At 47.7% G+C, this 27,772-nt stretch overlaps 1 protein-coding gene across 2 annotated transcripts in view; it reads left to right on the plus strand.

Moving 5' to 3' along the window:
- Nucleotides 1-3,121: 3,121 nt before the first annotated feature.
- The window catches only part of LOC147123923 (FYN-binding protein 1-like), a 372,564-nt gene continuing 347,913 nt past the window's right edge, over nt 3,122-27,772 (plus strand). For both annotated transcript variants that reach the window (XM_085966712.1, XM_085966740.1), the window contains exon 1: nt 3,122-3,282. In XM_085966712.1, coding sequence (XP_085822838.1) covers nt 3,280-3,282 — 3 coding nt within the window. In that variant the 5' untranslated portion in view covers nt 3,122-3,279. The remainder of the gene's footprint in view (nt 3,283-27,772) is intronic.

The following is a 27,772-nucleotide window of genomic DNA, read 5'->3' on the forward strand; positions in this document are numbered from 1 at the left end:
GGCCAGGCAAAACACCCCAGAGCACGCTGCCCGGCGAGAAACGCTACCTGCTCCGGCTGCGGGAAGAAAGGACACTATGTCAGCGCAAGCAAAGGTAAAACCGCTAACGCCAGCAGCGCCGCGTGCGAACCGTGGGGGCAGCCATCTTGTCCGCCATCTTGGACTCCCCCAGCTGCGTGGGGATCGGGACCATGGGCGCCGCCATTTTGTCCGCCATCTCGGACGTCTCCAACTTCAACCACGGGGGACCCGGACTCAACCACCGCCTCATCTGACGACCACATCGACTCGCTCGACCATACGCTGGCCTCCGTGACGCTGGACCAATCTCTCCCTCATCAACTGTCCAGGTCCATGATGGATATTAAGGTAAACGGCCGCGCCACTACCTGCCTTTTTGACAGCGGGAGCACGGAAAGCTTTATCCACCCCGACACGGTGCGGAGTTACTCTCTCCCGGTCCTGCCGACGCGACATCGGATCTCTTTGGCTTCCAAAGCCCAGTCAGCGGACGTCGGTGGCTACTGTGTAGTGACCCTTTCAGTAAGGGGCACAGAATACAAAAATTTTAAACTCCTGGTCCTGCCCCATCTTTGCGCTGCCGTTCTACAATTACGATATCTTGTACCGGCCCGGGAAACTCCATGAGCCCCCAGATGCCCTATCACGTGGTACATGCGCCAACACGCAGGTCGATAGACTGAAGACCCTCCACAATGACCTCTGCCACCCGGGGGTCACCAGGTTTTTTCACTTCATCAAATCCCGTAACCTGCCCTACTCCATCGAGGAGGTCAGGACCATGACCAGGAACTGCCAAATCTGTGCCGAGTGCAAACCGCATTTTTATAGGCCAGACAGAGCAAGCCTGATCAAAGCCACGCGCCCCTTTGAACGGCTGAGCGTCGATTTTAAAGGGCCCCTCCCCTCCTCCGACCGCAATGTGTACTTCCTCAACATAATTGATGAGTACTCCCGTTTCCCGTTTGCCATCCCTTGCTCAGACATGACCAGTACCACGGTCATTAAATGTCTGAATGACCTCTTCGCCTTGTTCGGTTTCCCTAGCTATATTCATAGCGACAGGGGCTCATCCTTTATGAGCGACGAACTCCGGCAGTACCTGCTCTCGAGAGGTATCGCTACAAGCAGGACCACCAGCTACAACCCCCGGGGGAATGGCCAGGTGGAAAGGGAGAATGCGACGGTCTGGAAGGCAGTCCTTTTAAACTTGAAATCTAAGGGCCTTCCGACCTCTCGCTGGCAGGAAGTCCTCCCTGCGGCGCTCCATTCCATTCGGTCACTGCTCTGTACAGCCACCAATGCTACCCCTCACGAGAGAATGTTCTCCTTCCCCAGGAAGTCCACATCGGGGATCTCGTTACCGACATGGCTGACTTCTCCAGGACCCGTCCTACTGCGGAAGCACGTGAGGTCCCATAAGACGGACCCCCTGGTCGAGAGGGTGAGCCTCCTCCATGCCAACCCTCAGTATGCTTACGTGGTGTACCCGGACGGGCGGGAGGACACAGTCTCCATACGAGACCTCGCACCTTCGGGTGCTCCCGAAACACCCCCCTCGCCATCCACCACTACCCACGCCTACCCCCAGTACGCTTACGTAGCGTACCCGGACGGGCGGGAGGACACAGCCCCCACACGAGATCTCGCACCTTTGGGTGCCCCTGAAACACCACCATTGCCATCCACCACTACCCACAACCCAACCCCGCTAGACGGCATGCCACAGCCCCAGGACCCGTCATTGACCACCCAACCACTCAATGAGACGCCAGACTCAACGTTGGATGCTGCACCATCACCGCCGCCACCACGACGATCAGGACGGCATACAAGGCCACCTGATAGACTTACTTACACGAACCTTTAGTACACTTCACCCCGCCGGACTCAATTTTAAACAAGGGGTGAATGTGGTAAACCACTGTTGTTGTTGTTGTTGTTGTTGTTACACACTGTTGTACCTATGCATGCCTCAACATGTCTCGGCTGGCTCCACCCACACAGGCCCAGGTATAAAGGTGATTGACCTGCAGCCCCCTGCCTTCTTGGAACCCAGTCAACCACGAGAGGCATGCTCTGTTCTTTGCTAATAAAAGCCTTTAGTTACTCTCTTAACTCTCAGTCTTTTATGAGTAATTGATAGCGCATCAGTGTGTGTATGTGTCTGTGTGTGTCTCTGTGTCTGTCTGTGTCTCTGAGTCTGTGTGTGTCTGTGTGTGTGTATGTGTCTATGTGTGTGTCTGTGTGTGTGTGTGTCTGTGTGTGTCTCTGTGTGTGTGTGTGTCTGTGTGTGTGTGTGTCCGTGTGTGTGTGTGGGTCTGTGTGTGTCTCTGAGTCTGTGTGTGTCTGTGTGTGTGTATGTGTCTGTGTGTGTGTCTGTGTCTGTGTGTGTCTCTGTGTCTGTGTGTGTGTCTGTGTCTGTGTGTGTCTGTGTCTCTGAGTCTGTGTGTGTCTGTGTGTGTGTATGTGTGTGTGTGTCTGTGTCTCTGAGTCTGTGTGTGTCTGTGTGTGTGTATGTGTCTGTGTGTGTCTCTGTGTCTGTGTGTGTGTCTGTGTGTCTGTGTGTCTGTGTGTCTGTGTCTGTGTGTGTCTGTGTGTCTGTGTGTGTGTGTCTGTGTCTCTGAGTCTGTGTGTGTGTATGTGTCTGTGTGTGTCTGTGTGTGTGTCTGTGTGTGTGTGTCTGTGTGTGTCTGTGTGTGTGTCTGTGTTTGTCTGTCTGTGTGTGTCTGTCTGTGTGTGTCTGTCTGTGTCTTTGTGTCTGTGTCTGTGTCCTAGTGTCTGTGTGTGTGTGTGTCTTTGTGTCTGTCTGTGTGTGTCTGTGTTTGTGTCTGTGTGTGTCTCTGTGTGTGTCTCTGTGTGTGTGTATGTGTCTGTGTGTCTGTGTCTGCGTGTGTGTGTCTGCGTGTGTGTGTGTCTGTGTGTCTGTGTGTGTGTGTCTGTGTGTGTGTCTGTGTGTCTGTGTCTGTGTCTGTGTGTGTGTCTGTGTGTGTAGTTGGTAATTTTACCTGAGTGCTCGTTAGCCCCTCCCACCATCCTGTCTCTTGTCCAGGCCCCACCCCGCTCACACACCAACCATTCTGTTCCCGGGATTGCCTGCGAAAGTTGTGTGTGGTGATAGGGCTTCCTGTAATGTGTCTGCAATACCACATTTCAACGTTCGAAGGGGAAGTAAGTGATGCAGAGAAGAAACTCTACTTTATCTGTATGCGTGTGCCAGACCGGAGCAGCAACGAGTGACCGTACCTGGGGTCCAAGATGGTGAGTGTGTCGACATGTGTGTGTGTGTGTGTGTGTGTGGGGTTGTGTGTGTGGGATTGTGTGTGTGGGGTTGTGTGTGTGGGGTTGTGTGTGTGGGATTGTGTGTGGGGGGTTGTGTGTGTGGGGTTGTGTGTGTGGGATTGTGTGTGTGTGTGTGTGTGGGGTTGTGTGTGTGGGATTGTGTGTGTGTGTGTGTGTGTGTGTGGGGTTGTGTGTGTGGGGTTGTGTGTGGGGGGTTGTGTGTGGGGGGTTGTGTGTGTGGGATTGTGTGTGTGTGTGTGTGTGGGATTGTGTGTGTGGGATTGTGTGTGTGTGTGTGTGTGTGTGGGGTTGTGTGTGTGTGTGGGATTGTGTGTGTGGGATTGTGTGTGTGTGTGTGTGTGTGGGATTGTGTGTGTGGGATTGTGTGTGTGTGTGTGTGTGTGTGTGTGTGTGTGTGTGGGGTTGTGTGTGTGGGATTGTGTGTGTGGGGTTGTGTGTGTGGGATTGTGTGTGTGGGGTTGTGTGTGTGTGTGGGGTTGTGTGTGTGGGATTGTGTGTGTGTGGGGGGTTGTGTGTGTGGGGTTGTGTGTGTGGGATTGTGTGTGTGGGGTTGTGTGTGTGTGTGTGTGTGTGGGGTTGTGTGTGTGGGATTGTGTGTGTGGGGTTGTGTGTGTGTGTGTGTGTGTGGGGTTGTGTGTGTGGGATTGTGTGTGTGTGTGTGTGTGTGTGTGGGGGGGGGGTTGTGTGTATGTGTGTGTGTGGGGGTGTGTGTGTGTGGGGTTCATCCTCTATACCGTTGTCCTTTCAAAGACTGTTTCAGTTTATATGTTGACTGCTGTTAGACTCCAGTTTGGGGATGGTGTAATTTGCATTCAGTATTCAAATACAGTGTAAGTGCGAGGGCTGGTACCAGTCTCATTGACAACATACCTACGTCAAGACCTCTGTGAGACTTCAGTTGGTCTTTGTGCACTCGTCCAGCGGTCTGGAGCCTTGGTCTGGCAGCTACAGGTTGCGTGGCTGGATCAGGACTGGGGGCTGATCCTGAGACATGGACATGTTCGAGGTCTGTGCTGAATTAGATCATCGCAGGACAATGACAACTTTCGAGTACCTGCACAGGAGAGAGAGCGAGAGAGCGATAGAGAGAGATTGATAAAGATAGAGCGTGAAAGGGATAGACTGAAAGAGAGAAAGAATTCTATACAGAGAGAAAGAGATAGAAAGAAAATTACACAGGATATACGGCCCAGAGACAGGCCATTCGGCCCAACCAGTCCATGCCGGTGTTTATGCGCCACTCGAGCCTCCTCCCATCTTTCCTTATCTAACTCTATCAGCATAACCCTCGATTCCCTTCTCCCTCATATACTTGTCTAGCCTCCCCTTTAATGAATCTATACTATTCACCTCAACCACTCCCTGTGGTAGCGAGTTCCACATTCTCACCACTCTCTGGGTAAAGAAGTTTCTTCTGAATTCCCTATTGGATTTCTTGGTGACTATCTTATATTGATGGCCTCTAGTTATGCTCTTCCCCACAAGTGGAAACATTCTCTCTGTATCCACTCTATCAAAACCTTTCATAATTTTAAAGACCTCTATTAGGTCACCCCTCAGCCTTTTTTTTTCAAGAGAAAAGAGACCCAGCCTGTTCATCCTTTCCTGATATGTATACCCTCGCATTTCTGGTATCATCCTTGTAAATCTTCTCTGCACCCTCTCCAGTGCCTCTATATCCTGTTTATAATATGGCGACCAGAACTGTACGCAGTACTCCAAGTGTGGTCTAACCAAGGTTTGATACAGGTTTAGAATAACTTTATCTCACCCCATCAGCATAGCCTTCTATCCCTTTCTCTATCATGTGTTTATCTAGCTTCCCCTTAAAATATCTATGCTATTTGCCTCAACCGCTCCCTGTGAGAGAGAAAGATAAGTTACATAGAACTTTACAGCACAGAAACAGGCCATTCGGCCCAGCTGGTCTGTGCTGCTGTTTATGCGCCACAGAGAGAGAGAGAGAAACTGAGAGAGGGGAAAATAAAAGAGAAAGACACAGTCGTTTGTCTACCCTGCCTAACAATGCCCTGCCTTGCCTTGCCCTGCCAGTCACTGTTTTGAGCTCACAACCTACTAACAGTGACTGGCAGGACAAGATCGGGTTAATGGAGCTTGGCAGCATGTCTCTAGCTGACCTTTAACCCTACATGACCCCGGTCGCTGGGTGAAGATGAGCTGAATGACCGAGAGCAGAGAATGAACGTGACCTTTATCGGGGCGGTGGGCCAGGAGGTTGATGGGGGTGAATTTCCTCTGGGGTTCTGCTGGAGCTACGGAGGAAGTTCGCCAGTAACCCTGGTAACGGGGCCTCCACCGAACATATAGCGGTGGAGCGGGTCAGTATGTGGCGGGGGGGGGGGGGCGGTGGAGGGGGGGTCAAGCAGCGAGCTAATTCACCGGTGATGTGTGCGTGGCTCTCTTGGCCAACCTCCCACACTCCGTGAACTTGAGGTGATCCAAAAGTCAGCTGCCCCGTGTCCTAACTCGCACCGAGTCCCGTTCACCCATCACCCCCTTTACTCGCTGACCTACATTGGCTCCCGGTCCGGCAGCGCCTCCATTTCAAAATTCTCATCCTGATTTTCAAATCCCCCCCCCCCCCATTGCCTCCTTGCCCCCCCCCCATCTCTGTAACCTCCTCCAGCCCCACAACCCTCCGTGAAACCTGCGCTCCTCCAATTCTGGCCTCTTGCACATCCCCCAATTTTAATCATTGGCGGCCGTGCCTTCAGCTGCCTGGGCCCTAAGCTCTGGAATTCAAGAGCAGGAATGAAAGATGCAGGAAGGATGTTCCCATTGGTGAGGGAGTCCAGAACCAGGGGTCACAGTCTAAGGATAAGGGGTAAGCCATTTAGGACTGAGATGAGGAGGAATTTCTTCACCCAGAGAGTGGTGAACCTGTGGAATTCTCTACCACACAGGGCAGTTGAGGCCAATTCATTAAATATATTCAAGAAGGAGTTGAATATATTTCTTAAGGCTAAAGGGATCAAGGGATATGGGGAGAAGGCAGGGACAGGGTACTGAATTTGGATGATCAGCCATGATCTCATTGAATGGCGGAGCAGGCTCGAGGGGCCGAATGGCCGACTCCTGCTCCTATCTTCTGTGTTTCTATGTTTCTATGTTTCCCTCTATAAACCTCTCCGCCTCTCTCTCCTCCTTTAAGACGCTCCTTAAAACCCACCTCTGTTCTAAAAGCTCCTGCAGTGGCTCGGTGTCAAAAAAAAATTCTGATAACGTTCATGTGAAACATCTTGGGACATTTTACTACGTTAAAGGCGCTATATAAATGCACGTTGCTGTGTGGATTTTCTCAGTAGTTTAGTGAGAGATGCTTTAAACAGGGTGTTGGGTTCCTGGACTCTCCTTCCCCCATTAAAGGCTCTTCCATGAATGAATGGGAGGACGCTGGGACCACGGGATTTAGCCCAGCAGATTTTGGGAGAGGGGGGTGGAATGTTGGGGGACAGAGAGTCGGGTGGAGGATGTGATAAGGGTTGGTTTATTTGGAGACTGTGAGAGAGCGAATCTTGTCCCTGTTTGAGGCTTGGCGTGCAACAACTTGTGGATCGGCAGAGCGCCGGGAGTGAGTGGAGTCAGGGTTGGCAGACACAGGAACTTTCAATACTGTACACACCTTTCTCAAGAATGCACCAATGAGTTTATATTTATAATCCTTATTAATTACCCTTCTACTATTTCCAAAAAAAGCTCACTGTGGGCTGGTGTCAGCAGAGAACTATGGCCTAGAAATTGGGTTCTGGTCTTGCCAGGGCTGTAGCGCCAGAAAGTTTGCGCCAGCGGTAATGCGGCAGCGCGCGACGAAAATTCGGGTGCGCCGGGCCCAGACGGCGGCGGGCGCTAAAACCCTCCTTTAGCGCCTCAAAACGGGCGTGAACTTGGGTTTCCCGCCGCTAATCCCCCGCTGCGGCACCCGATGCGGTGCGGCAGGCGGGGGAACTGCAGGCCTCCTCCTCCTGTTAAGGAGGAGCTGCCTGCAGCCGACAACTGTCCGGCGGATTGACCCGACATCTGAGCCCGGCACCTCGGGGAAGTGCCGGGCTCGCATGAGACACTGATCAGGGCCGCGGGGGGGGAATGCAGGAGTCCGGTAAGGGAGGTGCGGGCAGGCGGCCGCCGGGAACGCGGCCGGCCGCCGCTCCACCTTTATGCGCCGGCGCACACTGGGGGAAGACTCTGTTGCCAGAGTCTTAGTTGCGCCTGCCACGGGCGAGGCGGGCGCAACTGAATTTCGGCTTGGGGCCGGGTTACCACGGCAACCGGGACGCTGCGCACACCGATGACGTCATCGGTGCCGGCGCAGCGCTACCGGTGCAACGCCGATTTAGGGCCCCAGGGAATTTCTCAACTGGCCATAACTCCGGCGCTAGGCCCTCTAGCGCCTCAAATGCGGCGCTAAGCCTACCGAATTTCTGTGTTAGTCACCTTGTTCCAGACCAATATAAGCATTAGGTAATAGCTCGAGGATTGAGACTAATATCAATGTTACAAACAAGGCCTCTCTGCCACTGATCTCTCGCTCCTCCTGACAGGAGCAGGGGCTGAACCTTTGTCTGTGTCACCCCAGAGAGTATTCAGTATCGAGAGAGTACAGTCAGAGAGTACAGTATATGACCCACACTCAGAGTACAGTCAGAGAGTACAGTATACAACCCAGACCCAGAATACAGTCAGAGAGTACAGTATACTACCCACACCATGAGTACAGTCAGAGAGTACAGTATACAACCCACACTCAGAGTACAGGCAGAGAGTACAGTATATGACCCACACTCAGAGTACAGTCAGAGTACAGTATATGACCCACACTCAGAGTACAGTCAGAGAGTACAGTATACGACCCACACCCAGAGTACAGTCAGAGAGTACAGTATATGACTGATATAGAATTAATTGGTGCCTGAGCGGACTAAGTGATATACAAAGTCGACGCGTACCCAACTTAACTCTCTGCTTTAAATAAACCGGACACGGACACCAATCAAAGGAGAACAGTATTTATTATACTACAGAGCTCTGGGAGAAGCGCTAACACCTTATGGATGTGATCGCCAAACTTCTCAATTTTGCAATAGCAGCCGTGCTCCTTTTATGCCATTTAAAAACAGGAAAGATATCTTATTACATTTGATCAATCGGGCACTTTAGCATTCTTTAACTTTAGCCAATCCGATAGCTTAGCAACCCTTAATCACATTCTATCAAAAACAAGTTGATCATATTATTATACCGTTAGCAAACAACTTAATTATATTACTGTTCTGTGCAAGTGACATCACATGTTTGGTGTAAGCAGATCAAGTCAGCTGCCTGTTGTGCCAGTGTCTGCAAAATGTTAATGAATGTCCAGAATTCCAGCAGGCACTACGGTGCCATTTTAAAATTTCCTCCAACAACCCTCCCTTTGGTCCTGGAGCACGATCCTCTTGCTCCCAGATGACCATCGTTCTTCGTTTCTTCACAGGGTTGGTTTAAAACCACTGACTCGTCTCGTGAGAACCGGCTGTTCCGGCCACGTCATCATACGTTTCTTCTTCTTCACCCATATTTCTGGGCAGGAGGTCGGTGTATTCTTTGACAGAAGCTACTGGCAGCACAGCTTTCACAGCAGTTTGACAGCACATTTTAATGATACTCAATGCACAGCACAGCAGTATACATATCACAACCATGATCAATATCATTTGCACTAGCCACGCACCCCAGCCTGATCCTCCCAGTAACCAATCAAACCATTTGCCTCCAATATTGGATTGATGGAGCAAAACTACTTGTTTTTGAATATGGTCCGCTAGGTTGGTAATATTTTCAGAACTGTCTGGGATGTATGTACAGCATTCTGCTCCGATCTTGGCACGTGTACCTCCCTGTGCAGCTAGTAGGTAATCTAGTGCCATTCTATTTTGTAGGGCGACAGTTCTTAGGGCTACCATTTCAGCACTCATCTCTCTCAGGGATTCAGCCGTGTCATTGGCTACTCCCTCAATTATGGTTGCCAATAACCATATTTCTTGAGAAGTAAACATTATTCCAGCCATGGGGAACATAGCTCCTAGTACCACCTGCCAGGTGGGAAGTTCTCTTTTAGTACGACTATGCTTGTGGTGGTCTTTCAGTTCCTTTATGTGGTGTATATATGGTACTACATACCCCAAATAGCATGATCCTGCCCAATTCTCTGGTAGCCAGGGGTATGCTCTATGACCGCATATGAAGTATGTCCCATTATAGGCTGTCATTATCTGTCCCGGTTGTTCGGGGTTTATGTTGGCGTGGAAGACGGTAAAACCCATCTGGTTGTCAGTATTTGTTCGCCTGGTCCCATTCCATGGTTTATTATTGGTCAAATTCATCAAATTGGTGGTATTGAACCACCAGCTTTCCATGGAATTTCCTGCATTATATGTGGTAAAATTTTGTATACAATGACTTTTCCCCACATCAATTCTGATCCCTTCAGTCTGTTCTGTGCCGCGCTCCCAACATATCTCCCCGATCAGCTGGCCCTTTCCTGACGTATTGGTAAGAACTAAAAAGGGGGGTTCTTTCGTATAATCATATGTTGGCTTATACCATTCTTTAAAATTTTCTAACGAATATCCTCCCCCCCGGAACTCATTCCTTAGGCTAGTCCATTTCTGTTCCCAGGTTTTTCCGAAGGTGGATAAAGTGGTATTTTTCTGTTTCGTATGATTTCTATTAATTATCCATTCTGCCATATCTGTGAGGTTCAAGGGTATTGGTCGCAAGGGTATCCCTCCTTTCGCATGAGTGGAAGTATGGCTACATACCCAACAGGCATCTATCCCACTCCGTTTGGCATACTTATATGACATATATAAAAACGTATTTACATGCAATCCCCGTTTTCTACGCGGTTCTGTCGCCGCATCTCCCGTGACAATACGTATCAACGCAACTATACATCTCTCACGTTTTTTCGCATTCCCTTAAGTTGGGAACTTAATTCCCTTACAAATCGTTTTAATTTATCCTTTAATGGGCCGACATCGGCTCCACCTGTTATGATGCCTTCTGGTAATTGCATCGCTCATCCTGTCATTAGTTCATAAGGGGTTAATTCTGTAGTTCTGTTTGCCGTAGCACGCAACTTCATCAGAATGATGGGCAGGACTTCTGTCCATGTTTTTCCCGATGTTTCCATGGCCTTTGCTAGGCTATTTCTAAGCGTTCTGTTCATCCTCTCTACCATCCCCGAGCTCTGTGGGTGGTAGGGTATGTGGAATTTTTGTTTAATTCCCATTAACTGACATGTTAATTTCATTATACTTCCAGTAAAGTGTGTTCCTTGGTCCGAATCTATTTGCACCGGCACTCCCCACCGAGGGATTACTTCTTCAGCTAATATTCTGGCTACCGTCAGGGCAGTGCAGTTTCTAGTAGGGTATGCCTCCACCCATCGGGTAAACTGATCAATTATTACTAAACAATAGGTTTTCCCGCGAGAATTTGGAAGGGGTCCCGTGAAGTCAATCTGCAATTGCTCCCACGGTCCCTTTGGCCTTGGTTGGTGACCCATCTTAATTTTGATGGGTCTTCCCGGGTTATGTTGGGCACAAGTGAGGCACCTTTGGCAATACCTCGCTATGTCTCGTCCCATTCCCTTCCACCACCATTCCTTACTAATAATCCCCGTCATGGCTTCCTTGCCCGAGTGGGCAAGCCCATGGTTGATCTCCAACAGCGTCTGTTGTATACATTCTGGGGCGACAACCTTACCTTCCTTTCTCTATACTTTATCCGTTCCTTTGATGGCACCCTGTGCTTCCCACTTACTCTTTTCCTGATCCGTGGAGTCCTCGTGTAACTCTGCTAAGCTCACCTCATCTTCCTCTTTATATAAGGCGGCTATGGGTGCTTCTATCATTGTTTGTTCTAAAGCGTCTTGCGCTGCCTGATCTGCTGCTTGGTTTCCCCGGTGGTGTGGCCATTCTGGACTACTCTGATCTGGTTCTTTCTGGTGTGCCTTAATTTTAATTATTGCTACCTGCTTTGGTTTTTCACTTGCCTCCAGGAGTCTTTTAATTCTCTCCTGGTGTTTGATGGGATTACCTCCTGTGGTTATAAACCCTCTTCTACCCCAAGATGTCATGTAGTCATGTACTACCCCAAAGGCATACCTACTGTCTGTGTAGATATTTACTACCTTTCCTTCAGACCTCTCTAAAGCTCTTGTGAGGGCTTCTAACTCAGCCACTTGGGCTGATAGTCCTCCGTCTATCCGTCCTGATTCTAGGGTTTCCAGTTGTTGGTTAACTACTGCCCAACCTGTCCGGGTAGACCTTCGACATATTTTCTTGACCCGTCGACATACAACTCCTCGTCGACTTGTTCCAGAGGAGTGTCCTTAATTTTGTCTTCCTCTAGATTCATATCTACATCTCCACAATTATGGGGTTCTCCTTCCCCTAATATTCCTTCAGCTGGATTTTCGCCAATGTCTCTAACAATGGTTAGAGCTTGTGTAGGTGGGAGGAGGACTGCCTCCCATTTTGTTCTTCGTAAATTTGATACAGACCTTAGTTTTCCTGTGTTAAGCATTTCCACCAAGGTATGCTTGGTGTGTAAGATGATGTTTCCTGTCATTACTATAGGTTCACTGATTTTCACCGCCCAGGCTGCGCAGTCCAAAGCGGCTATGCATCTAGATAAACCTGCAACCACGGGTCCTTCCGCGGTTGAGTAATATGCTATGGGTCTGCGTTTATCCCCATGTGTCTGGGTTACTACTGCCGAATAAAATCCTCCCTCGTTATTACAATGGATGTAAAAGTCCTTGCACATATCCGGGAGTCCCAATCCTGGGGCTGAGATTAAAGCTGCCTTTAACTGATCATAAGCTTCTTCTTGTTCTGATCCCCATTCTATGGATTCAAGAGCGGGTTTTCCTCCCTTGACTAATCTCTGTATGGGTTCTGCCAATTTAGCAAACCCTGGGATAACATTTCTACTGTAATTAAATAATCCCAAGACCTTTCTAGCTCCTCTTACTGTTACGGGCCTTGGCATTTTCTGCACCGCATCTTTTCGGTCTATGGGCATTTCCTTGAGTCCTTGGGAGATCAAGTGACCCAAGTATAGGACCTGAGGTTGTCCTATTTGTGCCTTCTTGGGGCTTATTTTTAAGCCGGCTGATTCTAAACCTTCTAATATTAGGGTAAGGGCCTCTTTGTATGACTCTTCCGTGTCCGAAGCAATTAATATGTCATCTACATATTGTAATACTGTGCTTGACTCTGGGATGGGAATTGTTGCCAACATATTACTCATCACCCGGTGAAATATAGCCGGGCTGTTATGAAACCCCTGCGGTAAACGGGTCCAGGTATACTGGCAGCCGTCCACTGTAAAGGCAAATTTTTCCTGTGATTCCTGGTCCAAAGGCAGGGACCAGAATCCGTTGGCTATATCCAATACTGTAAATATCTTATGTTCCGGGGACAATCCATTCAAGATTGTAGCCGGACTGGCAACAATCGGGTGTAATTTCGGAGTCACTTTATTTAGAGCCGTGTAATCTATGGTGAGCCTAAAGCTCCCGTCCGGCTTTCCTACCGGCCAGGTAGGTGAGTTAGTGGTGCTTGTTGTTTCTCTCAAGATTCCTTTTTCTACTAAACCCTTTACTATTCCTTTTACAGCCTTTTTAGCTTCTGGTTTTATTGGGTATTGCTTATGTGGGGTATGTTCCGGTCCTGGAGTACTAATTGGTTTTATATTAGCCTTTCCAGTATCTAGTTTATTCTGAGCCCATACTCCGGGAACATTTTCACAAATTAGTCCATAAATTCCTCTCTCTGTTTTCCAATCCCTAGTGGTAACAGTGGCTATTCCCACTGTTCCCAGGTTGTTAGCTATTTTTGCTAGTTTTTCTTTTCTGCCGTCAGGTCGGGGCCAGGTTATTTTCCCTTTTCCACAATCTATGAGAGCTTGATACTCTTTCATAATATCATTTCCTAATATAGTTCCCTCATGAGACCTGTGCACATAGAATCTCATGGGCAAGTACATGTTTCCTACGTCTACCAATTGGGTAGTACTTAAAAAGGCTTGGGTTAGGTTTCCGCTCAACCCTCGTAACCATGTTGACTGGTGAGTTGTCGGGAGTGGGAGATCGGTGACAGATACGGAGGCGCCTGTGTCCACTAGCATTTCACATTGTTGGCCCCCTACTAGTGCAGACACGTAAATGCGTCCCTCCTTTTTGGCCTTAATGGGGGCCATAGGACTTCACTTCTGTTCTTTAAACTTTTGCCACTGCTTCCATTCCTCCCAATCTTTGTCGCTCATGGTTTCTTTACTAGGTCCTGGGGTGGGTTTCCCGTGTTTGCTAAAGCATGTGGCTTCAAAGTGGCCTGGTTTGCCACAATAACCACAGGTCTTTTTAACTCCCCCTTTGGATTCTCTGCATTCCTTCGCAAAGTGCCCTGCCTTGCCACAATTATGGCAGGTTCCTCTTTTTGGTTTAGCGCCTTGGTCTGACGTAGATACTGCCCCTATCTTTTCTTGTTTTATGGATTTATTTGCGTCCTGTTGGTTAAGTTGTCCTTCCAGTCTAGCTGCCCATCGAACCACCTCGTCATAGCATTCGTGTGAAACCAACCCGGTTTTAAGGACCGCTTGGTGTCTAGCTGATAGTCCATCTTTGTATGCTTGTACAAAGCCTGGATCATCTCGCGTCATATCTCCTGCTATTCCTGAGCTCTCCTCATAAATAAGGAACAATCTTTCTCCGAATTCAGAAGCCCCCTCTCCCTTATTTTGTTTAGCTGATGTTATTCTACCCCAATTGGTCGGGGAATCTCCAAGGGCTGTTTGTATGGCAGTTTTAAAAGCCTGACGAGCTACTTCTTGTTGTTCATGGGTTGCTGACAAGGGTTGTTGGTTTACCCATCGACCCCCTAAATAGTCCTGATTGGGCTGTGCATTATCTTGGGGTACCAATCTCCATTTATCCGCGGGACAGGCTGCCCGGACTAGTATATGTACGTCCCGGAGATGGGGATCATGTGCTAGTATCATCTGGTCTAATTTAGTCCAGAACTGGGCATTTCTACTTCTTGGTTTTAGGGGCCCTAAGGCATCAACTATCTGTTGTTTTTCTCCTGGAGTGAAGGTTTTATAATAATGTTTTGTTCTTGGGTTGTTGCCCCCATCTCCCGTAGTTCCTCCCCTTGTTACCGGAGCCATGTCGTTAATTTCATCCTCATCACTACTTTCATTATTCGAGGGGGCGGTAGAGGCGGAGGGCCGTAGGCTGCTATATGGCGGGAGCGACATGTTATTCCCTGCCTCCATTTCTTTAAGTGTTCGTTTTAAGTCACTTACTTTCTCCTTGAGAGACTTGTTTTCTTCCTCTGTCCTCTTACACTTTTCTTTAACTGTATTTAAAATAGAAAAGCAGAGTATTTATTAAATGGTGAGAGATTGGGAAATGTTGGTGTTCAGAGGGACCTGGGTGGCCTTGTACACGAATCACTGAAGGTTAACAGGCAGGTACAGCAAGCAATTAGGAAAGTAAATGGTATGTTGGCCTTTATTACAAGGGGATTTGAGTATAAGAGTAAAGACATCTTACTGCAATTATATAGGGCCCTGGTGAGACCACACCTGGAGTACTGTGTACATTTTTTGTCTCCTTACCTAAGGAAGGATATACTTGCCATAGAGTGAGTGCAACGAAGGTTCACCAGACTGATTCCTGGGATGGGGGGGATTGTCCTATGAGGAGAGATTGAGTAGACTGGGCCTATATTCTCTAGAGTTTAGAAGAATGAGAGGTGATCTCATTGAAACATACAAAATTCTTACAAGGCTTGACAGGGTAGATGCAGGGAGCATGTTTCCCCTGGCTGGGGCGTCTAGAACCAGGGGTCACAGTCTCAGAATAAGGGGTCGGCCATTTAGGACTGAGATGAGGAGAAATTTCTTCACTCAGAGGGCGGTGAATCTTTGGAATTCTCTATCCCAGAGGGCTGTGGAGGCTCAGTCGTTGAGTAGATTCAAGACAGAGATCGATAGAGTTTTGAATATGAAGGGAATCAAGGGATATGGGGATAGTTCAGGAAAGTGGAGATGAGGTAGAAGATCAGCCATGATCTTACTGAATGGAGGAGCAGGCTCGAGGGGCCAAATGGCCGACTCCTGCTTCTATTTCTTATGTTCTTATCAACCCACAACCTTCTGACTCAGAGGAGAGGGTGCTACCCCCTGAGCCACGGCTGGCACAGTACTAAATGTACACCCAGAGTCCAGTGAGGGGGAATGAGCGATTCCCACACACAGCAACTGTACAGTCCACAAAGCAAAAAAGAGGCGAACTTTTGTGCAACAGGTGCCAGACAGTGAATTTAGTCTATTGTGAGTTGTGTGATGGCTTGTTGTGACAGGAGGATAGAATCGTTAGCCTGGTGTGCAGTGCGGCAGAGCGGAGGGGCGAGGGGAATCAGGCCTTGATCTCAGCTTTGCTTTATTGATGATGAAAAGTCAGAACTATTCTCAGTAAGCAATGAATCCACGTCACAGGACATATGAGGAACTGGAAAATACAGTCTTCCATGTGGAAAACATGGAACAAGACACTACAATGACAGTTACAGAGACATTGGGGTTGATTTTCAGTGTGCCATGAGGCGGGCTTTTAGGCGTGCGGGGGGCTAAATTCCCGAATTCGGGGGTCCCGACACCATCCCGCCCAAAACCCGCCTCCATGCCAGTTTCAAAGGAGGCGGGTACCCGCCCCGCACTGGGACCCGCCGAGCCGAGGCGGGAAGGGATTAGTGCCAATGAACAGCCTGTTAACAGGCAGTTTTTAGCCTAATCCCTATTTTGAGCGGTGTCGTGTGGGATTCCCGACGGCTCCAAACCATGCCAGGTTAGAGGAGTCGGGCCGTCGGGTTGAAGGACTTGGAGGGGTCGAGATGTCGGTGTTCAGGTGAGTGATGGGTGCATGAGTGCAAAGGTAAGTGTGTTTGGTGTGTCTAAAGTGTGTAAAGAAGTTTAAATTACCTGTACTTACCTTTACAGCCTTCCTTCCTCTAGGTTTCGGGAGTCCATCATTCAGCCGGCACAGAAAGCAGAACGGCTGCGATCTGTCAAAAGTGACAGCCTGCAGCTTTCAGTGCCGGCGAGATTTGTAACTGAGTCTGCGTAGAAGGACTCAGGTTAGAAGTAAGACTGTCAGTGTTTGACAGCTTCAAACAGCTGTGAAACACTGATATTTCATCTGTCAACACGTCTTGACAGATGAAATTTCAGTCTGTGACGTCACCTGTTGCCGGGTGGCCCTTAATTGGCCTGCTGAGCCCGGTGGGCGGGCTCAACAAGGTCAATCAAGTGAAAATCGCGTGGATTGGCCGCATCTCGATGGAGGCAGGACTACAACCCAAAAGTTGTAGTCCCGCCTCCTTCCCGACTTCTGAATGAAAATCCAGCCCATTGTGTTCCCGAGATCCCTCTCTCCATGTTGTACAAAATAAGCGGCAGAACAGCTCTGCTACAACAGCAGAAAGACAAATTTTACACCAGCCTGCCCAACGCTTGCATGACAACTGCTGCTGTCAGAAATTTACAGACTAAAATATCAATTAATGTTTGATCCAAAACACGACAAACACTCCAAATAGCACTGTATCAGCCGTATGGTTTAATTTGGGATGTGGGTATCGCTGGAAAGGACTGATATTTATTTCCCAACCCTAGTTGCCCTGAGATGGTGGTGGTGGGCTGCCTACTGTATACCACACACTACACTGTCCCCATCAAACACTCCCAGGGCAGGTACAGCACGGGTTAGATACAGAGTAAAGCTTCCTCTACACTGTCTCATCAAACACTCCCAGGGCAGGTACAGCACGGGTTAGATACAGAGTAAAGCTACCTCTACACTGGCCCATCAAACACTTCCAGGGCAGGTACAGCACGGGTTAGATACAGAGTAAAGCTCCCTCTACACTGTCCCCATCAAACACTCCCAGGGCAGGTAAAACACGGGTTAGATACAGAGTAAAGCTCCCTCTTCACTGTCCCATCAAACACTCCCAGGGCAGGTACAGCACGGGTTATGTTGTGTATGTACCTTTAAGAGAATAACTGGTCTCAGACTGCAGTACCGGCAGTGACCACCCCTGTATAAAAGGCGCTAGAGAGCCTCTGTTTGTTCGTTTCGCTATTGACTTCCACCAGTAAAGACTTGTTTGTTTTCACTCCTGCTGGTCCGTGTCTCAATCATTCACGGACTTAACACTGGCGACGAGTAAGAAACGAATTTACCTGCAACTCGGCAGCACCTCAGACGACGTTGTTGAAGGTCAGAGCCAGAAGAAATAAAAAAAAATAAAAAATAGAGTCCAAAGAAACTCGGGAAACGGGCGTCGACCGTCACTCATCGTTTGAAAACTTGCAGGAGAGACTGTCCAGAGCCAGGCTGGGTTCCTCGGTCTGTGGTTTCCCAGCTAATCGGGCTGGTGGCAGGTAGTGCTCTGATCCTTCCTGGGCTGCGGCTGGCTGAAGCTCGATCGGATGGCTTTTCGACGGGGCCGGGCAGCGAGTCGGGAAGCAAAGAGAGAGAGAGAGGGTGGAGCACACAGGGCGTGGCCGGTGCTTCGAAGCCGGGCAGCGTTCGGACCTAAGAAGAGGGAGGGAAGTGTCCCAGAGGGTCCGCTCCACGATGGGAAAATAATAAAAGAAAAAGAATCAATATTTAACGCGCAAGAAACCGTGGAAAGCAGCGCTAACAACAGCGGGGAAGAAGGCAAAGCACGGGAGGCGCCATTTTGTTAAATTGGGGAAGAAGGCAAAGCGCGGGAGGCGCCATTTTAGATTTGCAAGATGCCGAAGACTGGCTGTATCACTGCTTTTGATAATACATTAGAGGACTGGACCACGTATGTGGAAAGAGTCGAGGTATATTTCGAGGCAATTGAAATAGCGGAGGGGAAAAAGGCATCGATATTGCTAAACTTAATGGGCGCTAGAACGTACGGCCTATTGCGGGACCTGATTACTCCAGCCAAACCGAAGGCGAAGAGTTTTAACGAAATTGTTGCTGTCCTACAGGAACACTTAAACCCTGCACCGCTGTTGATAGCAGAAAGATTTAAATTCCACAGGAGAACTCAGCACAAAGATGAGAGCAATGCTGAGTATCTTACGGAACTACGCAAGCTATCAAAGCACTGCCAGTTCGGAGCAGGACTGGCAGATACCCTATGGGACAAATTTGTCTGTGGTCTCCTGAGTGAAGGAACACAGAAGAAGTTACTCTCAGAAAAAGAGCTGACGCTAGATAAGGCTTTCAGCGTGGCAGTATCGTATGAAGCAGCAGCCAGGGGAGCTGCAGAAATTCAACAAAAACCACAGGAATACGGCACCCACGAAATGACACGGGGATTTGCAAAATGTTATCGCTGCGGCAGAACTAACCATGACCAGAAGGACTGCTGGTCCAAAGACAAAATATGCAGACAATGCGGGAAGATTGGACACATTGCACGAGTTTGCAGGTCTGGGAAGAAGACCAGCGACAACAAAAAGGCTACTAAGGAACCGTACAAGAAAGTACAAAAGATGACAGACAGTAGTTCCGAAGACCAGATGAGCGATAGTGAATCCGAGAACAGGAGACTAAGCTGTCTCAAACTTCACAATGTAATCGCAAAAGAGGATCACCGAACCATTTGGGTCACCCTCACGATAGCAGGGTCCCAAGTTAAAATGGAATTGGATACAGGATCAGCGCTAACCGTCATGAATCGACGAGACTACGAGCGGCTATTTTCACACATACCCTTGAGAGAGACATCCATCATCTTGACGACGTATACGGGGCAAAAAGTATACCCCAGAGGAAAAATAAGGGTGCCTGTCGAATACAATGGCAAGAAAATACGGAAATTGTATCTCTACATACTGCCAAATGGTGGACCACCGTTATTGGGACGGGAATGGATCAGGAAGATAAACTTAGATTGGCATTCCATTCATGCAATGACGGTGGACGGTAAAAAAGATGAAGACGTCACTCCTGGACGATTGTCAACAATCTTAGCTAACGCCAAAGAGGTATTTCAACAAGAACTGGGCACGCTTAAAGGCGTAACCACCTCGATAAAAATAGAAGAGAATGCAGTTCCCAAGTTTTTCAAAGCAAGACCGGTAACATATGCAATTCGCCCAGCCGTCGAGGCAGAGCTGGAGAATCTGGAGAAGGCGGGCGTGTTGTCTAAGGTCGACTGGAGCGAGTGGGCGACACCCATCGTTCCTGTCATGAAGAAAACGTTAAGCAATAAGTCCGGAGAGCCAAGGAAGATTCGCATCTGTGGGGATTTCAAGGTGACGGTGAAGCCTGTCCTTCACACAGTACAATATCCTCTTCCAAGGATAGAAGACATCTTCGCCTCACAGTCTGGAGGGAAGCGTTTTACAAAAATTGACCTAGCACAAGCATATTTGCAGATGGAGGTTGAAGAGTCCTCTAGGAAGTATCTCACGATAAACACTCACAAAGGTCTTTACCAGTATCATCGATTGGTATTCGGAGTAGCATCGGCTCCGGCGATATGGCAAAGAGCGATGGAACAAGTCCTGCAAGGGATTCCGGGGACTCAGTGTTACTTGGACGACATCCTTGTAACAGGTGAAGATGACAGTGAACACCTTAACAACCTAGAACAGGTGCTCACTAGACTACAGCAACATGGGCTGCGAGCCAACCGCCCCAAGTGCGAATTTCTTAAGAAACAGATATCGTATTGTGGCCACGTGGTTGATGAAGAGGGGTTACATAAGTCAGACACAGAAGACACAGAAACCCCACAGTGCAGATAGAGGCCATTTCGGCCCATCGAGCCTGCACCGACACATATCCCACCCGATCCCCGTAACCCCTACACCAACACATATCCCACCCTATCCCCGTAACCCCACATATTTTAATCCCCCTAACACTAAGGGTCAATTTATCATAGCCAATCAACCTAACCTGCACATCTTTGGACTGTGGGAGGAAACCGGAGCACCCGGAGAAAACCCACGCAAACACGGGGAGAATGTGCAAACTCCACACAGACAGTCACCCGAGGCCGGATTCGAACCCGGGTCCCTGGCGCTGTGAGGCAACAGTGCTAACCACTATGCCACCGTGCTGACAAAATTGAAGTGGTTGTTAAGGCCCCAGCGCCTGAAAATGTGTTGCAACTGAGGTCATTCCTCGGATTGGTGAATTACTATCATAAGTTTTTGCCGAATTTGTCGACAATTTTGCACCCACTGAATGCCCTGCTACGAACGGGGGTAGCATGGAAATGGAGCAATGATTGTAAGCGTGCTTTTCAGAAGAGTAAGGACTTAATCACTTCAAGGGAAGTATTGGCTCACTACAACCCAGCACTGCCGATCAGACTGGCGTGTGATGCGTCTCCCTACGGCATTGGGGTGGTACTGTCACATAAGTTCCTTGATGGGTTAGAGAGGCCGATAGCTTTTGCGTCACGCTCGTTAACTTCTGCCGAGCGTAACTACGCTCAGATTGACAGAGAGGCCCTCAGCCTAGTGTGGGGGGTGAAGAAGTTCAATCACTACCTGCACGGTCAAAAATTTACTCTACTAACCGATCATCAACCTCTTGTCTCCATTTTCAACCCTCAGAAGGGCGTACCGATAATGACGGCACAACGGCTGCAGAGAGGGTCCCTTTTCCTAGGGCACACCAATATGACATCGAGTACAAAGGAACTAAACAGCATGGAAATGCTGATGGATTGTCACGCCTACCGTTGCCGACGGTGGAAGAAGAAGACCTTGCAATGGATCCAATGGAGTTATTCCACTCGACCATAGTCGAATGTCTCCCTGTGACGAATGCAAACATAGAAAAGGAAACACGGAATGACCCGACACTATCACGGGGCTATGATTTAACGGTGAAGGGATGGCCAGCACATGGCGAACCACTGCTGCCAGCATTCTCGCCGAGAAGAGAACAGCTGTCAGTGTGCAGAGGGACCTTGATGTGTGGATCCAGAGTAGTAATTCCACCTAAGTTGACGGATAGAGTACTCAATGAGCTTCATGAGGGTCATCTGGGTGGGGTAAAAATGAATAACTTAGCCAGAGCGTTTGTGTGGTGGCCGGGAATCGATAGAGAAATCGAAGAGATGACCAAGAGCTGTGCAGGATGCCAGAAGGTCCAAAACGCCCCACCACAAGCTCCTCTGCATCCATGGGAGTGGCCCTCATCTCCATGGCAACGGGTGCACATTGATTTTGCTGGTCCCTTCATGGACTCGATGTTTTTAATTGCGGTGGATGCACATTCAAAGTGGCCAGAGGTAATAAAAATGTTCTCAACCACCACGGAAAAAACTATCACAGTTTTGCGAACCATATTCGCCAGGAATGGGCTGCCTGAACAGATTTGCTCTGACAATGGACCACAGTTTGTGTCTGAAGAGTTCCGGAGGTTCTTAAAGAACAATGGCGTTAAGCATTACACATCTGCCCCATATCATCCAGCCACTAATGGATTGGCCGAGAGGTTTGTCCAAACATTCAAGAAGGCTATCAAGGCAATGTGTAATGAAGATATACCCCTACAACACAAGGTGGACAACTTCTTGTTTGCCTACCGGAATGCGACACATGCGGTTACCAACCAAACTCCAGCCATGATGTTCTTCAATCGAAGACTACGATGCCACTTGGATTTGGTTAAGCCAAACGTCCGAAGAGATGTGGAGAACAGGCAGTTTCCGAATATGAATGGAAGGCCGACCAGGAGTTCTAAGATAGGTCAACCAGTTTTGGCCCGGGACTACCGCACTGAAAAATGGCAGCCAGGAACGATTTGTACATGACAAGGACCTCTCATGTATACCGTGGACGTTGGGGAGAGCATTGTAAGACGCCATGCTGAACAGATTCTAGAGTCACTGGAAAACGTCAACTCCACACCACGATCTGATACACCTGGTAATGAAATTGACGTTCCAATTGCAGCTACCGCAGAACCGGTAATATTGGAAGCAGATGAACCAAACAAAGACATTGATCCCGAAGCAACATTGCCAGAAGAACCTGATACCCCAAAGAGGCGTTATCCAGACAGAATCAGGAAGCCTCCTCAAAGACTGAACTTATAATTGCTTAAACTTAACCAATGTATCTAGCAACAGTAATTGTGATTGTAATTCGTTATCATTTAGTTGGTAAATGAATGTTATGTACTGTTTATCTAAAAGGGGAGGAATTTAAGAGAATAACTGGTCTCAGACTGCAGTACCGGCAGTGACCACCCCTGTATAAAAGGCGCTAGAGAGCCTCTGTTTGTTAGTTTCACTATTGACTTCCACCAGTAAAGACTTGTTTGTTTTCACTCCTGCTGGTCCGTGTCTCAATCATTCACAGACTTAACAGGTTAGATACAGATTAAAGCTCCCTCTACACTGTCCCATCAAACACTCCCAGGGCAGGTGCAGCACGGGTTAGATACAGAGTAAAGCTCCCTCTACACTGTCCCATCAAACACTCCCAGGGCAGGTACAGCACAGGTTAGATACAGAGTAAAGCTCCCTCTACACTGTCCCCATCAAACACTCCCAGGGCGGGCAGGTACAGCACGGGTTAGATGCACAGTAAAGCTCACAATACAATACAATACAATACAAATCGCTTTATTGGCATGATAAGGTACATCTTATGTTGCCAAAGCATCAAAATACATTTATGGTTGAACACATAAACGCGGTTCCATTCATACAGTGTATAAACAGGTATATCCCTGAGTTTATAAATATATTTTCGCCTTGTTTATATATACTCTTGTCTTAGTTTACTGGTTGTCCCTCTGTTCATGGCAAGCTGTAACATAGTGTGCCGCCAGTGTTACACAGCTTCTCTCCTCCCCCAGTAGGAATGGGAGTTTTTGGTTGTCAGTCAGATTTCTGAATTCAGGGCATATTTGTGAGAATTTTTGATAGAAATTCTCTCTGATGCCCTGATATTTTCCACAGGCTGTGAGGAAGTGCATCTCTGTCTCAACTACTCCCTGACTGCAGTGAGAGCATATCCTGTCTTCTCTTGGCAGCCTGGTCTGCCTGTGTCTGCCTTTTTCGATCGCTAGGCTATGTTCGCTAAGTCTGTACCTTGTCAAGGTTCTTCTCAGTTTGTTATCCTTTACCATGGTCAGGTAATCAGCTATGTTGTATTGTCTGTTTAGGGCCAAGTAGCAATTGAGTTTGCTTTGGGTTTTTGTTGTTTCTGCCCAATATGACAGATATTTTTCCTTTTGCTTAGCGACGATTGTGTTGGGTCGAATTCTTTGTGTTACCCTGTCACTGTCCTGGGACTGGTTATTGTTAGTATTGTTATTAGTTACTTTATTGAGTCCCAGGACTAGTTGACTGAGGGTATTCTTCTTTATGGTCAGCTCTTGGCATTTCAGGGCGTCGTAGTGATAGCATTGGGGGTTGCTCATTTGTAGGTGATTCCAAAATTTGGTGGCTCTTTTTTGGATAGTGATTATTAATGGGTATTGGCCTAGTTCCGCCCTGCATGCGTTGTTTACTGTTTTCCTTTGAGTCCGGAGGATACTTTTACAGAATTCCGCATGTAGGATCTCAATTGGGTGTTTGTCCCATTTTGCAAAATCTTGTTGTGTTAGTGGTCCCCAGACCTCACTGCCATAGAGTGCAATTGGTTCAATTACTGATTTGAAAATTTTGAGCCAAATGCTAATTGGGATTTCTATTTGGATTGATTTTTTGATGGCATAGAAAGCCCTTCTTGCTTTCTCTTTCAGTTCATTCACAGCCAGTTTGAAGTTTCCCGTAGAACTGATTTTTAAGCCCAAGTATGTGTAGTGAGTGGTTTGTTCAATTTTGGTTGTTCCTACTGTGAAATTTATTGTGGGTCCATGTTGTTTGGATCTTTGCTGGAACACAAGGACTTTGGTTTTTTGGGGATTTATTGTCAGGGCCCAAGTCTGGCAGTACGACTCCAGCAGGTCCAGGTTCTGCTGTAGACCCTCCTTAGTTGGTGACAGCAGAACCAGGTCGTCGGCATAGAGGAGGAATTTAACCTTGGATTCATATAGGGTGAGGCCGGGTGCTGTAGATTGTTCAAGTAGTTTTGCCAATCCATTAATGTAAATATTAAAGAGTGTCGGTGAGATTGGCGAGCCCTGCGTCACCCCCCGCCCCTGTGGGAAGTATTTTGTTTGTTTGTCTCCAATTTTAACTGCACATTTATTGTTTGTATACATTGATTTAATTACATCATATGTTTTACCTCCTACCCCGCTTTCGATAAGTTTCAGGAATAAACCGTCATGCCAGATGGAGTCAAAAGCCTTCTGGAAATCTACAAAGCATGCGTAGATTTTGCTTTTGTTATGGTGAACGTGTTTGTCAATTAGGGTCTGTAGGGTGAAGATATGATCGGATGTTCTATAGTTTGGCAGGAATCCAATTTGGCTTTTACTCAAGACATTGTGCTCTTCAAGGAAGTTTATAAGTCTTTTGTTTATGATGCTACAGAATACCTTCCCCAGGTTACTGTTTACACAAATGCCTCGATAGTTGTTTGGGTCGATTTTGTCCCCACTTTTGTATATGGGTGTTATGAGTCCTTTGTTCCAGATGTCAGGGAAATAACCGACACTCAGAACCAAGTTGAAGAGTTTTAGGATAGCCAGTTTCAGTTTGTCGTCTGCGTGTTTAATCATCTCGTTTAGTATGCCGTCTGTCCCGCAAGCTTTTCCTGGTCGCAGGTCCTTGAGTTTTTCAAGAAGTTCTTTTTCTGTTATTATGGCGTCTAGCGGGTTTTGGTTATCTTTTATGGCCATTTCAAGCTTTTCCAGTTTTTTGCGTATTTGGTGTTGCTCTGGTCTTAGTGTGTTTTTCTGGTATAATTTTTCAAAGTGGTTTACCCATGTGTCCCCATTTTGAATGGACAAATCGTCGTGTTGTTTTTTGTGTAGTGTTTTCAAGTTGTCCCAGAAACAATTCGACTCAATGGATTCCTCCATGGAGCTGAGTGTATTCTTAATAAATTGCTCTTTTTTGGTCCTGAGTGTGTTTCTGTATTGTGTTAGCGTCTGACAATAAGTAAGGCGTAATTCCTCGTTTTCTGGATGTCTGTGTTTTTGGTTTGATAGTTTTCTAAGTTTTTTCCTCATGTTATGGCAATCATGGTCAAACCATTTTTCATAGTTTTTTGTTTTGGGTTTGTTCTTGCGAGCTTTCAAGTTTGCATTTGTTGCCAAATTATCAAAAATATTGTTTAGTTTACTAACTGCCCGGTTTACGCCTTCTTTATTGTGAGTGTATATGTTATCCAGAAAGGTGTCTAAGAGAGCTTGAGTTGATGCATTGCTAATTGTTTTCTGGTATTTTTCCGTGTCGTTTTTGGCCCATCTGTACGATTTTTTGGTGTTGTACAGTTTACTGGGTTGTGTTTCTATGTTGTTTGTTTCTGTCTTTTTGAGAAACATAGTAATTTGGCTGTGATCTGACAGTGTTGTTTGTGGTTTGACTGTGAATGCTCTGAAAGAGGATGGGTCCAAGTCTGTAATCATATAGTCTACTGTGCTGCAGCCAAGAGGTGAGCAGTAGGTCGATCTTCCTAGGAGGTCTCCTATGAACCTACCATTGACAATGTACAGACCCAGGTTTCGACAGAGCTGTAGTAGCTGTTTACCGTTGGTATTTGACTGCTTGTCGCAGTTATGCCTGTATGGAAGGGAAGGGATGTCAAAGTGGTTATTCCCGAATACGTAATTGTTTCCCTGATTATTGGTGAAGTCTGGTTCTTCGCCCGTTCTTGAATTGAGGTCCCCACAGATCAACACGTTCCCCTGGGCCTGGTATTGGATAATTTCCCCCTCCATGTTGGAGAAGGTGTCCTCTTTGTAGTACGGGGAATCGATTGGAGGGATATAAAGTGCGCAAATGTAAACATCTTGGGTGTTTGAGATAATCTCCCTCTCAAGTTTGAGCCACATATGGTTTTCGCCCTTTTTTATAAATTTGATGTAATTCTTAAGTTCTGTTTTAAACCAGATCAGTATGCCTCCGGAGTCTCTGCCTTGGGTTACACTTGGTAATTTATTGGAGGGGACCACTAGCTCAGTGTACCCTTGGGGACAGCCGGTGTGTCCTTTTCCTTTATACCAAGTTTCCTGTAAAATGATAATATCTAGATCTTTAGTTTCCTCTATGAACTCTGGGGTCCTACTCTTCACTTCTCGCACTGAAGAGCGTAGACCTTGGATATTCCAGGTCGAAATATATAAGGATTTCATGTTAAGTTTTATCTTTTTCTATGATAGGTTAAAGAGTGGTACGTGTTTGTCGTGTCTAAGTGTGGGGAAAAAAAAAGATCACCCCAGTTGTCTACAAAAGTTAATACAATTTGGTTACAGTTCTTTCTATTAATTAGTCCTTGATCCATAAGGCGGAAGTAGATGCTGCTGCACATCTGCTTATTGTCTCTTAATGGATTGTTTCTGTCTGAGGTATTGCGTACGTCCTGTGCATCTCTCCCTCTGTCTGGCTGGTAGCGGTCCTATTCCCCTGTGGGACAGGAGTGGTGCAGGTCTGATAATGTTGTTTTGCATGGGGATCCTCTCCGGTCTCGGTTGGTGTGGTGGTGGTCTTTGTAGTGTTCCTGACATGTACCCCGCTGATCTCTGGTGGTCGGGGGGGGGTCCTCTTGGAGTCTGGGTATGGACCCGGTTAAAAGCGACGTCCTTCAGGGCTTTAGCAAAGATCGATATTTTTTGCCTTTGGATGTGGACGTGGTCGTAAAGACATTCTTCATCGAGGGTGGGGTGTTGGGCCAGGTGTACGTTGTGGTTTGATTCGCATTCTGTTGCTATGCTGGCATTTATCTCATGAATTGTGTTGTTGTTGAAGTCTGTTCTCGGCAATATTGTGGAAACAGTGATTCTAGTGTTTGGAAATGTACTGCTTGCCTTCCTAATCATTGCTCTGAGCGATGTTGCTACCTCTTTCTGTTTGGCCTTTAGGTCATTTGTGCCCGTGTGTATTATTATGTGTTGGGGGGAGCCTAATCTGGCTTTGGTCAGCCATCCCATGGCTCTGTCTGTTGTTGGGCACCAAATCTTTTCTACTTTACTTCTAGGGAAGAGCTTTTTCTCCCATAGAAATTTCCCATTTGAGTCTATGAGTATTACGACGTCAGCCTTGTTTGTGTTTACTGTCTGGTGGCTTTCGCCTGGACTCATAGTGTGTGTGCTGGGCTGGGGTGTCTGGTGTGTGCGTACCTCTTGTGAGCGGCTCGCTTGTGGTTCCATGGTGGTGGGGGAAGATTGCGAGTCAGTATGCTGGTCGGTCTGTCTGGCACCCCTTGTATTGTGTGTCTGTTGCTTTTGTTCCGTGTGGGA

The sequence above is a fragment of the Somniosus microcephalus genome, chromosome 1 (genome assembly GCF_052327205.1).
Source record: "Somniosus microcephalus isolate GS21.2 chromosome 1, FLI_Smic_1.0, whole genome shotgun sequence".
NCBI lineage: Eukaryota > Metazoa > Chordata > Chondrichthyes > Squaliformes > Somniosidae > Somniosus > Somniosus microcephalus.